Consider the following 20,131-nt stretch of genomic DNA (forward strand, 5'->3'; position numbering starts at 1 on the left):
GAGAGCAAAATATTTCTGGTTCTTTTAAAAAAATTGTCTTCTGAATTCCAGAAATGCCCAGGTTCTTCCTAGGATCACTGAAGACCGGCTCTGCACCCCAGCACTCAGGCAGACAACATGGAAAGGGGTCAGGCTACCTGTGTGCTTTGCTGGAGGGGTGAGCAGCAGCACCCCTCTTACTATGCCTCAGCTCCCCCAACCACAGAAATGAGCCTGTACAAAGTGCTGTGACACCCAGGATACGCTCCTGCCCCTTGGCCAAGGGGTACAGGGGTGCCCTGAAGTGTGTACAGCAGCAGGCACAGCACAGCTCCCTGCACACCCCTGCACCGGGGCCGGTGGGAGCCAGCCAGCTCCCCGCTCCTGCATCAACATGTGCACGCAGTGTGGCGCTGCGGAAGGTGTGGAAGTCGTTGTCGAAATTAATTGAGCACAAATTAACACAACATCTGTTTCCTGTCTTTTCCCTGCCGAGTTCCCCGGGGGGGAAGTGAGGCAGAGCTGCGCATGGGAGGAGACACGCAGGGCAAGGGCAGAGCTGAGGGTGGCGAGCAGGGATGCTCCCCGCCATGCACAGCCAGCTCCCCTCTGCAATGTCTGTGGGGCTCGGGGCTCTCCAGGAGTGTCTGGCAAGGGAAATATGAGGTTATTGTGTGCACCAAAATGCCTTGGCCTCCAGCTAGTGTGGTTGCTTTGGGTCTCCAGACATTCACTTCTCTCCCAAATCTGGCTGAGGAGACGGTGCTCATGACTGCGGGGTCCCCACACACCTGTGGCACTGCCAGAGCTGGCAGCATCCTCACTGCTGGCAGAGAGCAGGGAGCTAAATGTCCATCTCCAAGCACCGGCAATGGTCGGCATCAACCACAGGGGAGAACTTGGAGGGTTTGCATTTGCAGCATCACTCTTTCAAACTTGGTGCTTTTTTGCGCAGCAGCTGGACTCTCAGCTCTTTCCCAGGGTCGTACGCAGCACCTTGGGATCCCAGTCTGAGGCTAGCCCAAAACACCACACCTCTACCGCTGGCCCACAGGGCAAGTGCTCTGCCATCAGTGGAAATGCATGGAGGGAAGGAAGGCCACCTGAACTGGTGGCTGGGATGCCACAGGTGCATCTTCCCAGCATGCCACAAGGCAACACAGGTACCACGAGCTCTGCCAGGTCCCAGGACCTGCCAGGCATTTGGGATGGAGGAAACTGCTTCAGGAATCCCCACGACTTGAAGGGTTTTTCTGTTTCATCTTAACTACAGCCTCTTATGGCCAGGGAAGGGAGTCTCTGACGCTGGGTACCATTGGTTCAAGAGCGCAGGCACTGTGCACGCATCCAGCCTCCCGGCATCGCCTTGCTCTCGGCTGACGGTTTGAAGTGGCTTTTATTAAACGAAGCTCAGCCCGGCCCCCGTCATTGCGATAAGATCCCCTAGCGAGATGGAAATGAGGACATCATAATTAACGTGGTGAGCGCACGCGTTGGAGGGGGGGACATGATTGCATCTGTATTCAGGGGCTTGCCTAATAGTTTAAATTAAAGTCAACACCAGTTATAAAAAAAATTGCCAGATTATAAAAGGTGAAAGATGCAAACACAAGATACTTGGGCAGCTAAGCAAGGTTTTAGAAGTCTCCCAGGGCCTGTGTGGTGCAGCAGAGTGGGGAGAAGGAGAAGGAGGAGGAGCAGAGGGGACAAACACGCAAGGAGAGACCACGTCCCCCTGGAGCAGCAGCTCAGCCTCCCACCACCCTTGCGGTGCCCACGGAGGGAGCCAAGGGACAAGGTCTCCCCAGCCCTGGGATGGCTTCCAGGAGGGAGGCCAGGTCTGCCTGGCATAGCAAAGCTTTTGCTGCCACTGAGACATCCAGCACTTTCCTTCGTCCCAAGAGCAAGCACTGAGCTACAGCACCTCCCCAGGAGCTGCCAGGCCCCTTGCACCGCTGTCACTGAGAGAGAAAAAAAAGAGAAGGATGTTATTGCAGCTATAAATCATTAGATGAGAGGCATTAATGGAGATAATCCCCATGAAATCAGTCACTGCTGTGGCTAAGGAGGGATTTGTCAGGCAGTTAACTACCCTGAGCTTCACTGCAGGTGATTAACTCCTGGTAGTGACCAGCGTCTGGGGAATTAGCAATAACCTAGCACTTACTGAACAAGCACTGAGAGATGAGCTTTTATCTCAATTACTAGTCTAAATCTTTATTTTCCAATGTTCCATTCCTACCCATCTTTTTTTCCAAAGAAAATTAGTTTTGCCGCAGCTTGCCCTGTAACTTGCTGGTATTCCTGGATCGAGGCAGAGGCTCCGGATTGGAAGAGAAACCCAAGAAATGGCACAAGGACGTCAAAGTGACGAAGGGCAGAAGACATGGCCTGGGCAGATGGGAGAGCCCCAATATCTTTTGGTGCTCCAAGGAGAAAGACATGACCCTGCAGGGAGTTGAAATGGCAAGCACGCAGCACAGCTTGGACTGGGGACAGGGTTTTTGCAAGCTGGGCTTGGGGCAAAGGGGGACCCTGCTCTGTAACAGAGCTGACGTGTCAGATGGGGTTCATCCAAGCCATGAGCTGGTTGTTGGCTGGAGGACCAGAGCCAGGCAAAAAAAGTCCCCCGCTGCGTAGGCTTTGCTCTGCAATCAGTTCAGTCCCAGGGCGTTTACAGCAGCACTGTACACCAGCATGAAATCCCCATCCCTGATGCGCAAACACTGCTGAGAGACCATCCTATGGGCAGAAATACGTCGTCTGTGCTCTCAGCTGGTTGTTTGAGCAAATCTGGTGCCTTTCTGCCAGTTTTCTCTCTGAGCTACTGCAGAATGAGAGAAGAGCACTCTTGGCTAATTGTGCCCAGGGGCCTCAGGATACATCCCTTTACCCGGAGCGGAGGGGCAGTGATGGGGCAAACCACCTCTGAAGGTCTTTCCTGGTGGTCCTGCCAGTAAAGCCAACATGGAGCATGCCAGGTGTTGGGGCAGCTGCCTGGGTGGCAGATGCCCACCAGCTCTCTGGGCTGACCCCAGCCCGTGCAGAGAGGGGGACACTGTGGGGCCAGACCACGGAGGTGCTGGTGGGGAGCAGACAGGGAGGACGTGGGCAGCATGGGAGGCCTTTCTCTGGCACTCAAGGTGCTCCCATTATAATTAGCTTTTGCAAGGCATCATTCAAGCTCCTTAGATACCCTGTGTCTGAACAAAATCATTTCCTGTTTGACTTTGTAAATCAAAGTAGACGATACAATAATTATTAATAATATGTTGACTTATCTCATCAGCGTTTTAATTAGTCAGTAGAAAAGCAATTTGCAAAGGGGCCGATCGGGCTCCCTCTGATCCAGCAGGTCACGTGCCAAGCAAGGAGAGGGGAGAGAAGGGCACTGGGGCACTGGGGCATTTTGCTGGGGAGAGCTGGGAAACCAGAGGCACCGAAGGGGAAGGGGCAGCCTCTTTGACGGCACTGATAAGAGTTTAATTTTCAATGCAAAGGGAATTGTTCTGGGATGGAGCGAGCTTCAAAGCTCCTGGGAGCCTTTGAAGTTATAATTGAGAGAAGCCGCAGCCCGTGGGACAGGGATGCTCCTGGTGACCCTTCCGCTTCCTGCACGTGTCTCTGGGGTGGAGGTGAGGGGGGGGGCGCAATTAAACCCCTGAGTGGCAATTACAGCCAATTACCCCTCAGTTAATTGTCTGGCAAGAGGAAATGTCAAAACAGACCACACATGCCTCCCTGATGGCTTGACACCCCCAGGGCTTTGCTCCCAGCCCCCTGCTCCTCTGCTCTTGCTGGCCACAGCAAACGCAGGTAGGAAAAAAAACCTTCCTGTGGGGCAAGTTCACCTTGCCCACAGGTGTGATGAAAACATCAGGACTTTGCAAGTGGTACCCTTCCAGTTTTGCACTGCTGATGCTTTGGACCATTGCCCTGGCTGTGTGGGCAGCTGTGGGATCTCCCAGTCCAGAAGAGGAAACCTCTGAGACTGCCACCTTTCCTCTGGCATCCCCAGGAGCCCCAGAGAGGTGGTACAGGACCTGCAGGTGCTAGAAAAGGAAGCCATAGGGCACTAGGGACTGAGCTAGCAGACACAGGTCCCCTTCTTAAGCTCCTCAGGCTGGGGAATGGGCTCTGTGTTGTTTAGTGCCGTGCAAAGACCCAGCCAGAGCTACCCACCTCCCCACTGTCACCCATGCAGGGGCCCTGGGCTCATGTAGGACAGGAGAATGGAGATGTGGGTAAAGCAAAAACAAGCATGACTTCAGCTGGGGAGCCAGGGTCAGCATTGCTGTCCCTTGGCAGGAGGATGCTGTGACGGATGTGTGTGTCCATGGATGGAGGAGAGAGACACTGCGGGGAAATCCTGCACCCTCCAGCACCTAGTGCACGGTCCAGCTGCGGCTCAGGCAGGACAGCCAGCAGGCAGCAAGGGAGGATAGTGCGGGAGGGAGCACTGCCACCTTTTTTCCAGCAGGAGTGTCTGAATTAAGGCAACGGCAGCAAAAATAAGGGACCTCAAATAAAATCTAGCTTCACAGTACACCACCTCCATACCACACCAGCAGCTGGGCTCTACCCAGCCCAGGGCTGCCAGAGTCACAGCACACCACAGTGGGCAAGGACAGTCCCAGGGACACCAGCAGTACTCCTGAGATGGTGACCAGCAAACTCAGTCCCTTTCCTGGAGCACAGATCACACCAGGCTTGGAGCCATGTGGACCCAAGCTACCAAGCCTGCGAGTCACCCGGCATTTCTCCCACCTGAATCCGAACCCTGCTGTAGGGGCTGCTCAGGAGGCATCTGCTCAGTGTCAAACCTCTGGCACTGAGAGCAAGTATCCTACAGCAGCTTCTCTGAGACACCAGCACCCTATCCCACCTCCTTTCTGGTGATGGCAACTGGATCCAAGTGCAAATTTACTACTCAAAAACCGCCTGGAGCTGAAGGACCAGCAGGAGGGTAAAGGAATGAGATGCTCTTTCAGGATGGTGTGATGCAATGGCCCATGGAGGAAGAACCACAGTCCAGACAAGTGTTCAGAGGAGCCATTAAAACATCGAGCTGGAAAAAGATATGCAAAGTTGTTTGTGCAAGAATATCACACCGAAACCCAGGCACCCTTCTTGAAGGTGTTCAAGACAGCTTTCACACAGCTGTATGGTCGTCCTTTTGGTAACAAGGCCACAAGTTGGGCAAAAGCACAGGGTAAGCAAAGAGTGGTGTTACCCCATGACTTACCTAGGACTTGTAGGAGGACAGCAGCATGTCCAAGAGGTGGCTTTGGCATTAGGTGTTATACAAGTCTTTTTGTTTTTCTTTTTCTTTTTTGGCATCCAGTATTAACTATTCTTAATAAACATCACTAATAAGGTGGAGACTTCAGACATGTCTGAAGTCATTAGGGTTCAGGAGTTGCTGGTCTGCTGGTGAAGGGCTGCTGGGCACCTGCTGTAGTGCAAGAGAGCAGCACAGCAGTGACTGCCCTGCGAGCCAGCCCCAGCACCCTATGGTCATGTAATGCATTAACCTGACAGCCCTAATGGGTTGGGACCCAGGATTCATCCCCTGGATTTGCAGATGTACAATACAGGATGTTGCACCTTAACCGGTCATGGAAGTCCCTGATGTGGTGAGAAAGAGGCACCTGTAGGCTCAACCCCTTGTCTGCTTTGGGAGTACAAGGTCCTGCCCAGTCATGCCCATGTGTCCCTAGGACAGCCAGCTCAGGTGGATTCATCTTCATACAAGTCAACTAGGCGATGTGATGGATCCCATCTGCATGTGTGACAGCTAGCAATGGGCCTGGGGATGTGGTCACACAGGTGTCTAGAGAGCTGGACTCATGGTGGAGGATCTGGAAGAAGGAGGGTCTTGGGCAGTCTGCAAGCAGTGTAGGGTCTGACTATGGGGAGGAATTGCTTAGGATGCGGTGAAGGGCAGAGCAGTAGAAGCGGACAAAGGAAAACAACCCTCATTCACATCCCAGAAACACCCTCCCTCCCGGGGGAGAAGAGAAAGCCCTGGTTCCTGACCCCCTGAACGTCCATCGGGCCCCTCCAGGATGCCAGGATTTGGCAGGAAGGCTGGGATGAGATGGTAGCAGCAAGGTGACAGGACAGGGATCCACACGACCAAGGGCAGCCTGTGCATGACCATGAAGAGGACAACATCTCCCTCATCCAGGCAATGGCAGAAGAGGGTCTGGTGGCTTGAAACCAAAGCTAGGCAAACCCACGTAGTGATGGGTTTTTAACAGCGACCTGTTAAAAACATCGCTTCAGGACCCGGAGGATTTACCACCACTGGCAATTTTGTAGTCAAGGATGTTTTTTTCTAAAAGCCGGGCTTTTCTGAGATGCAAATAAATTGACAGGTCTGAAGGCCTGTATTTATGCAGGGGATCACATCACATTAGCTCTGCAGTCCCCTCTGACCTTGTACCTCTAAATCTATTACATTTCCAGGACAGTCATGATTGCAACATCTAACTGCTAAAATTAGAGCTGAGTTAATCATCTAATATATTTACATATATGATAATGTCTGATATAAATCTGATCATTGTTATTATTATGAATTCACACTTCTGATCACTCCTGCTCAAACAGCGCGGGGACCGAAAGTCTCAAGCAACAGATCAATGAAAATGATTAGAGGCCTGGGAAGATTTCTGTAGGAGGCGGAATTGAAAAGATTAGGACCGTTTAGTTCAGAGAGGGGATGAAAAAGAGTGGACATGAAAAATCAACACAGCAACGAAAGCCAGGTAGGCACCCAATTTTGCACATTTTGTGCATGCACCAAGCCCCACCGTGCTTTGCAGTTGGTCCTGTGTGTATTTATGGGATTGTTTCTGTTCACTAAATGAATGAGCAAAATCCTTCCAGCCAGATCACCGCTGCCATCTGAAACTCACAATTTCCAGAAAGCTGCTGCAGCAGGAAAACCTGGACATGGAAATGCAAGTGAAGAGAGCGTGCGGAGGGAATCCAGCCAGTAGAGATGGCAAGCTCACATGGGGGTCACCACCCCTACATCTCTCCTGGCCACACTGCAGGGCTGTGCGTTTACATCCCCATTCCCCGTAAAAAAACATCTGCAGGGGATGCTCCCCTGCCCCTCTTGCCCAGTTCCCACAGCAGACTTGGCGGTTGATTACAGGTGGTTGAAAGCTTCCCCATCATTTTGGGCTGTTCTTCCTGACACTCCCCTGGTGCAGCAAGGAATTAGATGCTTCTCAGCATGAGTGCCCATCGGGCAACCCAGCTCTTGAGTTCCCTCAAAGCTCAGGACATGGTGACAGCCTGGTCCCTACCAGGCGACAAGGAGAGTTAAACGGTGTTTCCAAAGCAGCAGCATCCCACTGCTAGTCTTTCAGGCTGGCATTTTCCCAACAGACATGGTCTCTTTGCCCCATCAGCACTGACCAAGGCACCAACCTGGGGCTGAGATGTCCATCCACCCTGCCCACAGGGACCCATGGTGACCCATCCCACTGGGGTCCCCTATGTGCCAACAGCCGCTTCATACTTACCCCGTGCGAGGGATAAGTCATCCAGCCCCAGTCCCCCGGGATTGTTGACGTGTCTAGCAAGTTCACTGGAAAACACAGGAGCAAAACGCTGTGTTAGAAAGCTTTCTCCCCGTCCCCAAGGGGCGAGGAACAGAGCCACCACAAACGATCCCTCCTCGCACCCCACTGGCTTGATTGTCCCCTGCGCCCATCAATCCATGGGGCTGCTGCCAGGGACCTGCCTGGCTGCAGCTGAGGCAGATATGGAATGAGGGGATGGCAACAAATGATGCTCCCCAGAGCTGTTGGTTCGGGGTAGAGTTGGCGTGGGGCTGTATCAGTCCTTGCCATAGGACTGAGAGCAACACGTCCTTTTGGAGGAGAGGGGGCTGTGAACAGCATGTTGGAGGGGATGCAGAGCAGGTCAGAAGGGATGCAAAGCAAGGGGGAACTGGGGAAACAAACCCCAAGCATCAGGTTGTCCACCAGTCCCACCCTGGGCCAACACCAGTGCAACCGGAGCATTGTTCCTCGCTTTGACACTTCTCCTCCAGAGGCTCTGCCAAGCCCTTTAGGCTCACATCCTGCCCAGCATCACCGGTTTGAAGTCTGCACTCCAACAGCTGCTGTAATTACACACCGCGGTGCCTGGCTCCAGCACAAAGTGACCTCCCATGGTCCTGCCTGACACCCCGCTGGAGAGGCCAGACCGTGGGGGACAGGCTGCATGAGGAGGCCCATCAAAGCCAACCCTTCAAAGGCCCTGCCACCACTGGGAGCCCGGCTCAGGGAGGAGACACGGGCAAATCTGCAAGGAGAGGGGAGTAGCTTCTGTGGGGGGAGAGGCGAGGATGCCTTTGAACGTGCTCAGGAGGTTCCTGTGTAGTGTCACTGCACACCTGTGCAGTGTCAGTGGGGGGGGGGGAGAAGCGGGGTACCATGGCATTGCTGCATGCACAGGGTGAGCTGCCCCTGAGTGTCATCTGCTGCCCATGAGCCCCACAACCAGATCCTGCAGCACCAGGCAGAGGAGTGCCTTGCCGCTGCCTGATAACCCCCTGACTTGCTCAACACCTGGGGAAGAAGCCCAAGCCCCAGCTCTGGGGTACAGATCCAGAGGGATGGAGGCTTGGGAGAGGGTGTCAGCAAGGTACCCTGGCCCTTGGGAGTGAGTGCAGTGGGCACCGACACCAGGGCGCCCATGCCTTGTCCACCCCTCATCAGCACCAGGCTCCCTCAGGGACCTCCAGTGCCTCCAGCTTTCCCCAGAGCTCTTTGCCCTGCAGCCACCCAGTAAGGTCAAGCCCACACTGGGTGCTGTGCCCATGCTGGCTGCTTTTCCTCACCCTCCAGCAGCATCAAACTGGACCTCGAGGCAAGGATGGCGCAGCATCCCTGCTGCAGCACCAGGTCTTGGCTGGTCCCTGGGCTCTGGCAGGACGGTGGTCGCAGTACAAGGCACCAGCTTGTTGCGGCAGGGACGGGGCACGTCGGGACAGTGGCTCCAGCCCCAGCAGAGTCTGGGCTCAGCATGACGCTGGTCCCAGCAGCCAGAGGAACGGGTGCCACTTTCATTTACTATTACCAGGCAGGGAAGGAGGGGAGGGGGGAGAGAGCAGCAGAGACGTGAGCTGGCTGTGAAACGCCCGGACGTCATGCTCCTGACAGAGCAGATTAGGAGCTTTTGAGGCATTTATTAATGTTAGCAGAACAATTTGAAAGAATTTACAGGGTTTCTTGTGTGACTCCATTGGCCCAACAGCAGGCTGAGCCCCTCCACTCCCCGCACGGTGCTGCTCCCACCGCTAAAGAGGCCCCTTGCCCTCAGCACGGAGTAATTACCTCGGAGATCTCAAATCCATTTTTATTTGTTATTGTTAATCTGAAGATTTTCTGCCTATTTTCCCTGGGTAATTCACCCAGCAGGAGCCCGGGCTCAGGAGTTTCACTGCTCACAGTGCAGGAGCACGGTCCCGGTGACCCTCAGCAGGCAGGCTGCAGGGAGGGGACCGCTTTCACAGACCCTCTCTCCCCCCTGCTGTGGTCTCTGCACCTTCTTTCCCACGCTGAGATGCTCAGCAATGGACACGGCTGCCTCTCGCTGCTCTCCAGGCAGCACGAGGTGGGGTCCAGCTGGAGCATCGCACCGTGGGGAATGATGCTGAGATCAGAGCAGGCAGCCCCACGGTGGGACGTTCCCCAGGCTTGTCTGCACAGCAGCGTGTGGGACCTGGAGCCAGCTTGCTACACCCCATCCCACCATGTGCACCATATGGTTGTCACCCAACTCCATATAGATGAAGGAGCTGTCTCCTTGAGGGTGCTTTGGTGCACAAATAACTGGACAAGCTTGCATTCTCTGCAACACACCCGTGGAGCAGATTGCTTGTGCCTCTTTGCGGGAAGTGGGCTAAGTTATTTCTTTTATTCCTTAACATGCATTTCAGCCAAGTGCATAGGAGTCCCACGCATTAAGCCCACTGCAGTGGGCATTGCACAAATATAAAGGCACTGCGTGTCCAAGAGCTCTTGTGTTAACTCACGGTAGAGCACACATCTGTGGATCTGAGCATCCAACTAGCAGCACTATTACATGCTGTGCTCAGATATGGGGAGGCCAATACTCTCCCGAAACCCAACCGTCCATTTCAGGGAAAGGTTACAGACCAATGCCGAGGGGAACCCGCCGCATCGCATGCGACAAGTGCCCCGTCCAGCCTCTTGCAGGTGATTTCCCGACTGCATCGCTTCTCCGGGGGCGATGCTCAGAAAAAGCCCACCCTTGATGCCGGAGGGCAAGCGAGAGGGCCACAAAGGACCCCTTTCAGCTGAAATGTTTCTCAGAAAATGTGTCAGTTTGGGAGACCTCTCTTCTACAGCTGGGCAATTCTGTTTGATGTTATGGACTGTCTGCACGCATCAGTCTCAAACTGTGAGCTCCATTTTGTTTTCCTGAGCACCATTTTGTATTTTCCCTATTCTGTGCCTTGGCCTTGGCTCGGTGTATTGAGCCAAAACACCAGGAGGTGCCAGGGGAAATTCTCGCACTGGTGGAAAAGCTGTCAAGCCTGATTGCCCGTTCAAATGGAAGCACCTAGGAGTGAGCAGGTCGCTTCCCCAGTGCCAGCTGGGGTCTTGAGCCAGTCTCACGCAGGGCAGACCTACTTGCTCCTTTATAAAGTTGCATCATGTAATGTTGCGTGCGTAGTGCACATTGCAATCTCGTACATGCAGATTATGCAGGAGTCGAAGACTAGGTGTATGTATATGCATTTGTATATGATGTATAGGTATAGTTTATACCTACATCTTTATTTTTATATCTATATCTATATCCGTACCCGTATCTGTATCTGTATCCATATCTGTACCCATATCTACCAAATTCTAAACAGTGCTTGAGATGAGTGAGGAAGCTGAGGCAGGAACCAGCATCTAGGGATGTACATTTTGCCTGGGTTCATGTATCTCTTGTGCTGTATAAAGAGTGAGCACTCAGAAACCCTTCCCAATATTTGTGCTGGTGACTGTGGCTCCTTCAGGGGTGTATTACATCCCCACAAACAGAGTCGCAGGTGCCTTGGGGTCCCACATCCAAGCATCCCAGGCTCAGGAGCAGTGCCATGGGAGCCACGGCTGCCCAGCCCAGGGGAGCCTGTGGACCCTCGACCTGCCCAGGGGTGCATGGTGGGGTGGTGGGACAAGCCCGGCGGTGATACGCTGGGGGATGCGCTGAGCCCCAGCCTCTAGAAGAGCAGTGGGGGACGAAAGAGGGCTCTGAGCTCCCTTGCTAATTGTTAACCCACTGCAGTCCTCACTCTAATTACTCTGTCATCTCCCTCCCAGGCAGGGGCTTTGTAGCGCAGGCGTGAGGAGGAAGGGTCAGTGGGAGCAGCCCTGTTCCCTTGGGCTTCAGTTCCTCTCCATCACAACTTCAAAGGCCTCCCAAGATTCACAGCAAGGCTCCCCCCCATGCAACAACGCCTTTTGCATTGGTAATTAAACTCTTATCAGCCCAGTTAGGCGCTCCTGCTCCCTGATACCCAGAAGACCGGCAGGCTCAGCCCCCACAGACCCACATGGGTCTGCACACCCCACGCTGGCCCCATAGCCCCAGCCCCACTCGGTGGGGGAACGACACGGGGAGGGTTATCCGCAGCGGGAAGAGAGCATTGGGCTATGGGAAAGGGGCAGGGAGAGGCTCCCTGAGAGGAGAGGAACAAGAGCCAGCAGCATTTATTTCCCATAATCTCGGGCAGGACTTTGAAGGGGCAGGTGGGGCCAGGGTGGGTCAGCTATTTGTGTCCCACCATTTAATGCAGGGGCATGCTGAATAGCCAGCCGTGACCTTTCCATCTCGGGAGGCAAAGCTGAGCAACAAAGCTGTGTCTTTTTGGCCTCGGAGTATCACGGTGGGACAGGACGGGATGCCTCACGTTCAGCTTCCCCCTCCCCTGGACAATATTTATCATTAAAGAAGGAAAAAATAGTCATTTATTCACCAACACACAAGGCCAACCACTGGGGCTTCGAGGTAAAAGCAGCAAGCATGGAGGGGAGGTCAGTTCTTCCCATTTGGGAGCTGTGAGCAGGGGATGTGCCCCACGGATCCGGGTCGGCACCGCGGCAGTGGGGCGATGCAGACCAGTGCTCTGCTGCACAAGCGGCCGGATCCAGGCAGGCTTTGTCGAGCAGCTGCTTCTCCACGAGGCTGCACGTACTAAGGACACAGCGGGGATGGTGCTGGCATCAGCACCCGCTGGCCTCGGCTGCCCAGAGAGGAAATTTAGGAAAGCGTTGCGGGTAGATATAAAAGATGTCACCAAATCCGGCAGGAATGTGGAATTTCCACATTTCTGGGAATGCCAGAATCAGGCTGAAAAAAAAAAAATATTAAAAAGAAACATTTTCAAACAATTGCTGTGAAAAAGCAGTGCTGCTTTTTTGACATGGCCTAATTCCCATTTCAGGATTTCTTCTCAGACCTCCGGACTGTTGCTGTGAACTTTCTGTATTTAATTTTATGTCATTTTGTAATGCATCAGGAGCAGTAATGCCCATAAGGACTGCCCAGAGCGTCACCCCTTTTCAGTATACCAGGAGCAGAAGATACTTTGATGTAGGAAGAAAGCTTGTTTGTTCAATCAGTGCTAACAAAAAGCCACAGTTCAGGTTTTAAAAATAAAATGATCAATCTGATCCTTCCAGACCCTGCATGATATCATGTAAGATAATGTGCAGCACAAGAGCATAACCTGTGGTAGAACTGAGGTGTCATGAAATAATGTAAAAAATGAAACAAAACAAAACAAAACACCCTGAATAAAGTATTTCCAAGGCTAAAAACCTTGAAATTACAGGGCAGCATTTTTTTCCCCAGGAAAAAAAAACCACATCAAAAGCCAAACAGTAAAAAAATTGTTCCCTCTCAGAAATATAGGTGAGAAAATATAGATGTAAAATGTTCATGTTTCCTACTCGGTTTGAGACAACTGATGCTCGTGTGCAGTGGGACAGCCAGGGCGAGTTGGGCACACTGGCTTAGGTGACCCAAATTAAAGCACACACACTACCCACTGCTGGGCAGGGTGTTACAGTACTGATGTGCATCCCTGCATCGTGGCACACACAGGTTTTGGTGCAAACAGTACATGGTCAGAGCTGGACATAAATAACTGACTGGAAATATTAAAAAAACATGGGCTGTCCCAGGGCTCGAGGACGGGGAGTACGGGGCCAGACCCAAGGCTCAGAGCGAGGGGTGAGCACATGTTTCCACGTCCCCACCCAGTCCAGGAGCTCGTGCCGGAGGGGAAGGAGCTATTTCAGGCTCAAGGGGCAGCTGGGCTTGTTGTAATTCAGGGCAGAAGCCAGAGGAGGAGGTGGGAAGGCTCTGGGGATGGAGGGGGGTGAGAAAGGTCAGGGAGGCAAGAAATTCCATGGAAACATCCGATGTAGCAGGGGAAGGAGCAGGACCGCGGCAAGGCTGGGGAGGGGGCAGGCACTGGGGAGCACCAACGGCAGCTGAAGGGTCCCTGCAGCCCCGGAGGAGGGTTCTGCAGACCTGGTGTCCCCAGGTCTGGATTTGGCCATCTGGGAGTCATGCAAGTCCTTTCCATCACAATGTACCCAGCCGGGCCGGCAAGATGACACGGACCTGTCCATCAGCAGAGAGGAGCCCGCGCCTTGCATAGCCACCCCTTGGCATCTCGTTTGCCTAAAGCCCTGTGAGACCTAATCTGTTCAACCCACACCCCATCAAAGGACAGCTTTTTGCATCCCCGACCAGTGTCCCCAAACCCAGAAGCTCAAAGAACAGGTAATGGACCTGCACCCGGACCAGGACTTCCCACTTGTCACCAAGCTGCAGTCCCAGGTTCAGGGACAGGCTGAATGTCTCATGCCACCAGTAACGCAATATTGTGACAGTCTTCGAAAATTATACAGGAGGGTTTTCTAACAGAAAATACACCTCTTCTGCTTGCGGTAAGCAAAACTTGTGTGGTACAGACTCGGGAAAACGGGAGCCCTCTCCAGAGGAGTTTGTGCCAGTGTCCTCACACCAGTCCTGACTCCCTCTTCTCTTTTCTCACATCTGTTGGGTATAGCAAAATAGACACAGATGCATTTTCAGCTTTAGCCGCTCAGGTTTCTGACTTCTGCTGCATTTTTGGGGAGTCAAAGCTCACGCCAGGCAAGCCCCTAACGCCATCCTAGGTCCTCATCCCAGAGCACCTCAGTGCTTCCACTGCCCGCCTGTACGCTGCACGCCCACTCGGTTATCTCCTGCCTGTTTGTGATTTTTCAGATTTCTTACCCAAAATCAGGACTCCCTAGTGTCACTCCCAGCCGCTTCCCATGCCACCCAGAGCGACTCAGGTGGCCCTGGCGCTGGAGACCTGTGCGTGTAGCAGAGCCCATGAGTCCATCATCAGGACAAACCCTGCAGCACCCTGAAAAAGACACCCTGCCTTTCCCACTGATTCCTGCATCCCAGCAGTCCTGGCAAAGATTTGAGTTTTATCCTCTCTGGAGGTTTCACTACGGAAATGTGGATTTTTGCAAATGTGCTCACTTATCTATATTATCTGAAGGGGCTTTGGATGGCAGTTTTTCAGGCTGTTGGATGCTTTTTCCCTAATTTCTCTAAGGACGTCTTTTGCTCTCACACCAGTTGGCCACCCTAAACCATGCTTAGCTGTTTGCACCCCAGTGACATTTTTAAAGCAAGATAATTTCTTTTAAAGGCAATTACTTTGCTCTCTTAAAAATAGCTTTCTAAAACGGAACATTTTCATGGACAAAAATACCAATACTAAAAACATTTGAGGGAACAGGCTAAATATCTCATGCCACTGGTAATGAAATATCACGAGAGTCCTTAAAAAGTGTATGAGAGAATTTCCTAACACAAAAGGTATTTCATCCAAGGAAGGATCTGGTGACTTGTGCACGCCCTTGATGCTGGGATGGAGCTGGTCTGTCCAGCTGCGGCCAGTGCTGTTGCCACTCACTTACATGGTTAAGGCATTTTAAATATGAGAAACTGGAGATAAAGCAGAAGATAGCACAAGCACAACCACGATACCAGGGCTGGAGGAAAAAAAACTGAGAGGGGGAACTGGCAGAGCCCGATCTCCTTGTGCCCATGAGGAGTGCGAGGCACCCGGTTACACTCAGCGTACTTTCACGGGAGAAAAATACGGGCTTTTTAATCTAGCGAGAAAAGCCTAACAAGAACAAATAGCTGGAAGGTGAAGCCAGGCAAATTTGTATTAGGGAAAAGAGGGGTCCAATTCTTTTAAGGCTGAGGCTGATGAGCCATTGGGACGAACTGTTAAAGGCAGTGATGGGTCTGCCTTTGCCGATGTCTTCAGATAAACGATGAATTCCTTTCTGGACAGTGTCCCTGGGCCACACACAGTTCATTAGGCTTTATTGGTGTGGCTGAACCTGATCCACAAAGGAGTTACATCCTTTATGTAGTTATTTATGACCTTAAGTACCGCACATCTACACAAGCAGGTTTTTTTGTTTCTTTTTGAAGGAAATACGACTGCATGATCCGGCCGCTCACTTTTGAACTACCAGGGCTGAAGGGGTTAATCGTTTCTCTGTGACAGAGGAATAATTTTGAGTGTTGGTCATGCAAACACACTGGGGTTAGGAGAATGAACTACCAAAAACTGTCAGGGTATGAATAGAGTTATCATATGAATGGATTTGCCACCAGAGATAAAGGCAGCACCGAAGGCTGCCAGCGAGGCGAGCAGGGACATACGAAACACAGGATCTGACCGAAACAAAGAGCGGGGGTGTCAGGATGTCTTGATAAAACCGGCACTCCCCAGAGTCTTGCCTGCCGGGACCCAGGCGCGCCGACCCCAGTGGGATGCGTGGGACGAGCCGCTCTGCCTCCCTCCCTGGCTGAGCGTCTTTTGGGGCTGGGGTTCATAGTTGTTTGGGTTTTTTTCTTTTGGGTAAAATATTTTTCTAATCATTTCTCAGCAATCGAAAAAATAGGGAATTCCTTCGTCCCTGTAGTAATTCATCGGGTTTTCAGTTGTACAAATTTAAGGATTCATCAGATCTATTTCCACTGTCACCAAAATGGGTGACCATTTATTTTCACTGTAAATAAACCCCTCACAACTTCAGGAAAGAAGAATTCAAGGAGAATGAAACAAAGCTTACAGAGTAGGTGCATTTTGTGTGCCGTTGTGTTATTTTTCTGCAAATTTTGGGGTTTGATTTTCCAGAAGTTTTATAAGCTATTAATATGAAGAACATGAAGATGAGACCAGAAACATATCCCTATGAGCCTACCTAAAATCATGCAAGTATTTTCTTTATATCAGCATTTTGGGAGCAATCAAAAAATTACACACCCCAAAAATGAGATTTTTTTTTTTTCAAACATAGCCCAAATCAACTCCCTGTTTTAAACTAGTGCTTCTCCATCCCCCCATCATCAAAAGTCTGTATATCTAAAACCTCTTGTTTCCTATTCTTACGGAGGAACACGGCATCCTCACAGCCTTTTTACAACTGCAAAAGCTATTTCCTCTCCCTTTCAGAGCTTTGCCTCTCCCGCAGCCCCGACTTCGGCATTGCTGCAGAAGGGGTAGAAAAGTAGCGTTGAATAAACACGCAGATGAGTTTTTACCTCTTTTTCTGTTTGAGCAGGGGGGCAATTAATGAGATTACAATCGAGAGATTAGCAGGGGAGATTGCCACAAACCCTTCCTCTGGCCCCCATTTCGGCAGCGCAGCAAGCTGCTGGGTTTTCCCAAGGACCCTGGTGCTCTCCCGCGCCCCATCCCTGTTGCGGGGAGGAACAAAACGTCTCCATCACCGACCCCGTGGTGCAGGGAAAAGGCAAGCATCCCTGTTATCAGCTCTGCATCCTCCCCAGTACGCTCCCTGTACATCACCCTATCCCCGTCACCCGCTGTTTGCCTCGGCCACCTCTACGTGCCCTGAAATGCTGGGGGAGATGTCCCCGGGTCCCCCTTCCCTGCTGCACCATATTCACCACTGAGGTACCATCCAAGCTCACCCGCGGGCCATGGGGTCCATGCTGTGATGGGGAGGAAAGTCACCCACCTCACGGACGGAGGGCAGAGCTGAGCCGGAGGCATCACCTGGGAGGGAGCAGACCTCAGCAGCAGCATTTGCAGTGCCATTTTCTGGCAGAAAATACAATTTTGTCACCCCCTGCCCAAGCCCCAAATGTGGTAATTTCTGCTCATCTGATTTTCTTTCAATACAACAAAGATATTTCATATTTTATTATTTAACTTCAATTCGTGGTGTCATGTAAAATATCCACTTTAATATTTTTGCCTATGCAACTTGGTGTGTAATAGTGTAAATATTTTAGTCTATCACACTATCTTCATATTATTGAAAATAACTTTTCTACCTCCCTGCTCTAAAGCAATTTAACAATTTCAGACAAAATTTTTTCAGTGCTCCAAATGAAAATCTTCCACATTCTGCAAATTTTCACCCATCTAGAAAATATTTGAGTTTTGGCTTTCAATGCATTTTGCAATGGCTGCCATGCTTAAATGTGGGGATTTCCCACAGAACAGCGATTCCCTTTTCCTCCCATTTCCAGGGCACCCACTGCACGCAAGACTGAAAGGGATAACAAATATAAGCTCAAAACTTCTTGGAACAAATCTTTCAGGAAAGAGGAAGGCACTGGGAGCTCTTGGAAGGGGAAGAAAATCAGACTGAAGCCATTTCTTCAGGTTACTACACGTCTTTATATACCAATTGCCTCCCAATACGCACACGCAAAGTGTAACACATGCCGGCCTTAAATTTGCTTTGCGGCTGTAATTTTCTACCCTGCAGCTCTTGAACAAGCATTAGGTTTGCTGGGTAGCATGGCCAGAGATGCACGGCAAGAAGCAGACCGTGGCTGTGGCAGCAGGCAGAAGTCACGGTCAGCAGCAGCGGGGCACCTTTGTGCCCCACGGCTACACACTCTCACTGTGCCCGCACGTGCCACGCGCTGTAGAAATGGGGCAGCAAAGCCTAGCACAACCAGAGTGCAGGAGACACCAGGGCGGTGCTGCACTTTGCAGCATCTCTCCACATTTCTAGTCCCATCCCCATGCCAGGGCGCTCAACCACCAGCACCGCAACCGTCCCAGCACAGACGCTGCCACCAGACCAGACCAGCACTCTGAGACGCCGGGTGCTGGCAGGAGCCTGCAGCCACATCCCCAGCTCTGCTGCTCACATTGCAAGGCCCGGCTGACCTGCCCCGTGCATCCTTGGGGGTGGCGGACGGAGCACCACCAGCTTTCTGCAGGATCCCACACTTTGTCCTGACGTCACCCAGCACCTTCTGCCGGGTCTAACCCAGATCCAGCCCGCTTGGTCTTCCCCAGAACCCATCTCATCCCCAGCCCCACACATCCCCCTGACTAAGCCTGTTACTGAGACTAGCTTTTCTTTCCAAAAAGTCTTGCAGGAAACCCAGGTGTTGCCCAGCCAGGGACAGGCAGACAGCAGTCCAGAGACTGGCTGTCCATACAGATGCCATAAAACCCACCCCAGCAGCCAGCGATCTCCTCCGCAGAGGAAAGCAAAGAAGCCCCAGCCTTGCTTGTCCATGCCCAGGGTTAGCCAAGTTCAGGCAGGGCTGCTTGGCTTTGCTGGGCTGCAGCACCAAGAGCCCAGGGCAGCACGGGCAGCATCCTGCACTGCACTCTGCCCAGGGCTTGGAGCACGGGGTAGCTGCTGCACCATGGAGTGGAGGGCAAGCAAGGGCTGGGGGTGTCGGGGTGCTGGGGTCCCATCCTGCACCCACACAGCCCGTCCCAGCAGTGAGAGCCCAATGCATCCCCCCACAAAAGCTGGTGGGGAAAGGAGTGCCGCAAAGTGCACGAGGCACCACAATGCCAGCCCACGGGCCTCGGCGTGCCGGAAGGATGGCAGGGATGCAGGGGCAGGAGAAGGGAGGGATGCCACTGCCGCCACCAGATAGGGACACAGGCTGCAAAGGGCCACCGCTCTCAGGCGTAACAGAAGGGAGGAAGGATGCTGCTGCTAGTGCCAAGGACACACTCAGGAGCGGGAATGGCAGATCTCCGGGTGATGAAGATCAGCAGACCCAGGAAGCAGCCGCTCTGCCGCTGCCAGCGCAGAAGGAAGCAGGCAAGCGGGTGGGTGGCAGGCAGCAGGAGCAGTGCTGCCGAAGCTGAGGGGTGCCCAAGATGCTGGAGCAGGGTTGCACTGCTGACAAGGGCTGGGGATGAGTGCAGCTGGCAGCAGGGTAGACCGTCTGGGTGGCAGGAGCAGGCCTGACGGTGCTGACACCGAGCTGTCGGGAGGGGGGTCCCTGGCTGCATCTCTGCTTCCCACTTGGGAAGTTTTCCAGCCCTTTCCCTCCTGACAAGTTTCCCACCTGAGTGCCATTCCAGCTCCCCGCACCCTCTGCACACCCTCCCGTGCACACCCGCTCACTCCGTCGCAGCCCATGCCACCCGGCCGGCACGCACGGCCCCGCGCTGCTGCCAGCTCTGGTGATGGGGATTGCCATGGCTGAGCTGGTGCCTGTGTCCCTGCCCCCCTACAGCCACCCCTGCACGCTGCAGCAGAGCTCTTGCAGGGGAGGCCGGGCAGAGCTGGCAGGCATTGCTGCAGAAATCAAGTCCTCCTGCCCAGCTCCGAAGTTTAGCCTCCGGTGCAAAAGCTCCAGGATCAGCAAACTCGGGCAGGCAGGAGCCCGGAGCTGCGCTCCCCCAGGAGGAGGGAGAAGCTAAGCCCAGCAGAGCAAGCAAGCCCACGCGGACACTTCCAAACAGCTGCAGCGATCCTGCAGGTCCCCCCAACACTGCCCCATCACGCCAGGGCCAACCCGGTTCCTACCTTCGCTGGTGGTGGCAGAGAGGCAGGCAGCCAAAGCGACGATGATGGAGAGTGAGGATGTCAGATCCCCCTGTGCCCATGCCATGGTCCGTCGGGGCCACCAGGCGCGGGACAGGGCCATCTCGGTCGTCCCAGCACCTCTGTGAGCAAGCGCCCCGAGCTACGGCACACGCCGGCTAATGCAAAGGCACTTTGCGCACATTGCTCGCATCCACACAGGCAAGCGGCTCGGCAGGGAGGGA

The 20,131-nt window shown here is 53.1% G+C and overlaps 1 protein-coding gene across 1 annotated transcript in view; it reads right to left on the minus strand.

The window, feature by feature from the left end:
- EPHA8 (EPH receptor A8) overlaps positions 1–7,541 on the minus strand; it is a 38,397-nt gene extending 30,856 nt beyond the window's left edge. Inside the window, exon 1 of the mRNA XM_009334125.1 lies at positions 7,521–7,541. Coding sequence (XP_009332400.1) covers positions 7,521–7,541 — 21 coding nt within the window. The remainder of the gene's footprint in view (positions 1–7,520) is intronic.
- Between the last annotated feature and the right edge of the window lie 12,590 nt (positions 7,542–20,131).

The sequence above is a fragment of the Pygoscelis adeliae genome, unplaced genomic scaffold, assembly GCF_000699105.1.
Source record: "Pygoscelis adeliae isolate BGI_AS28 unplaced genomic scaffold, ASM69910v1 Scaffold291, whole genome shotgun sequence".
Taxonomy (NCBI): Eukaryota; Metazoa; Chordata; class Aves; order Sphenisciformes; family Spheniscidae; genus Pygoscelis; species Pygoscelis adeliae.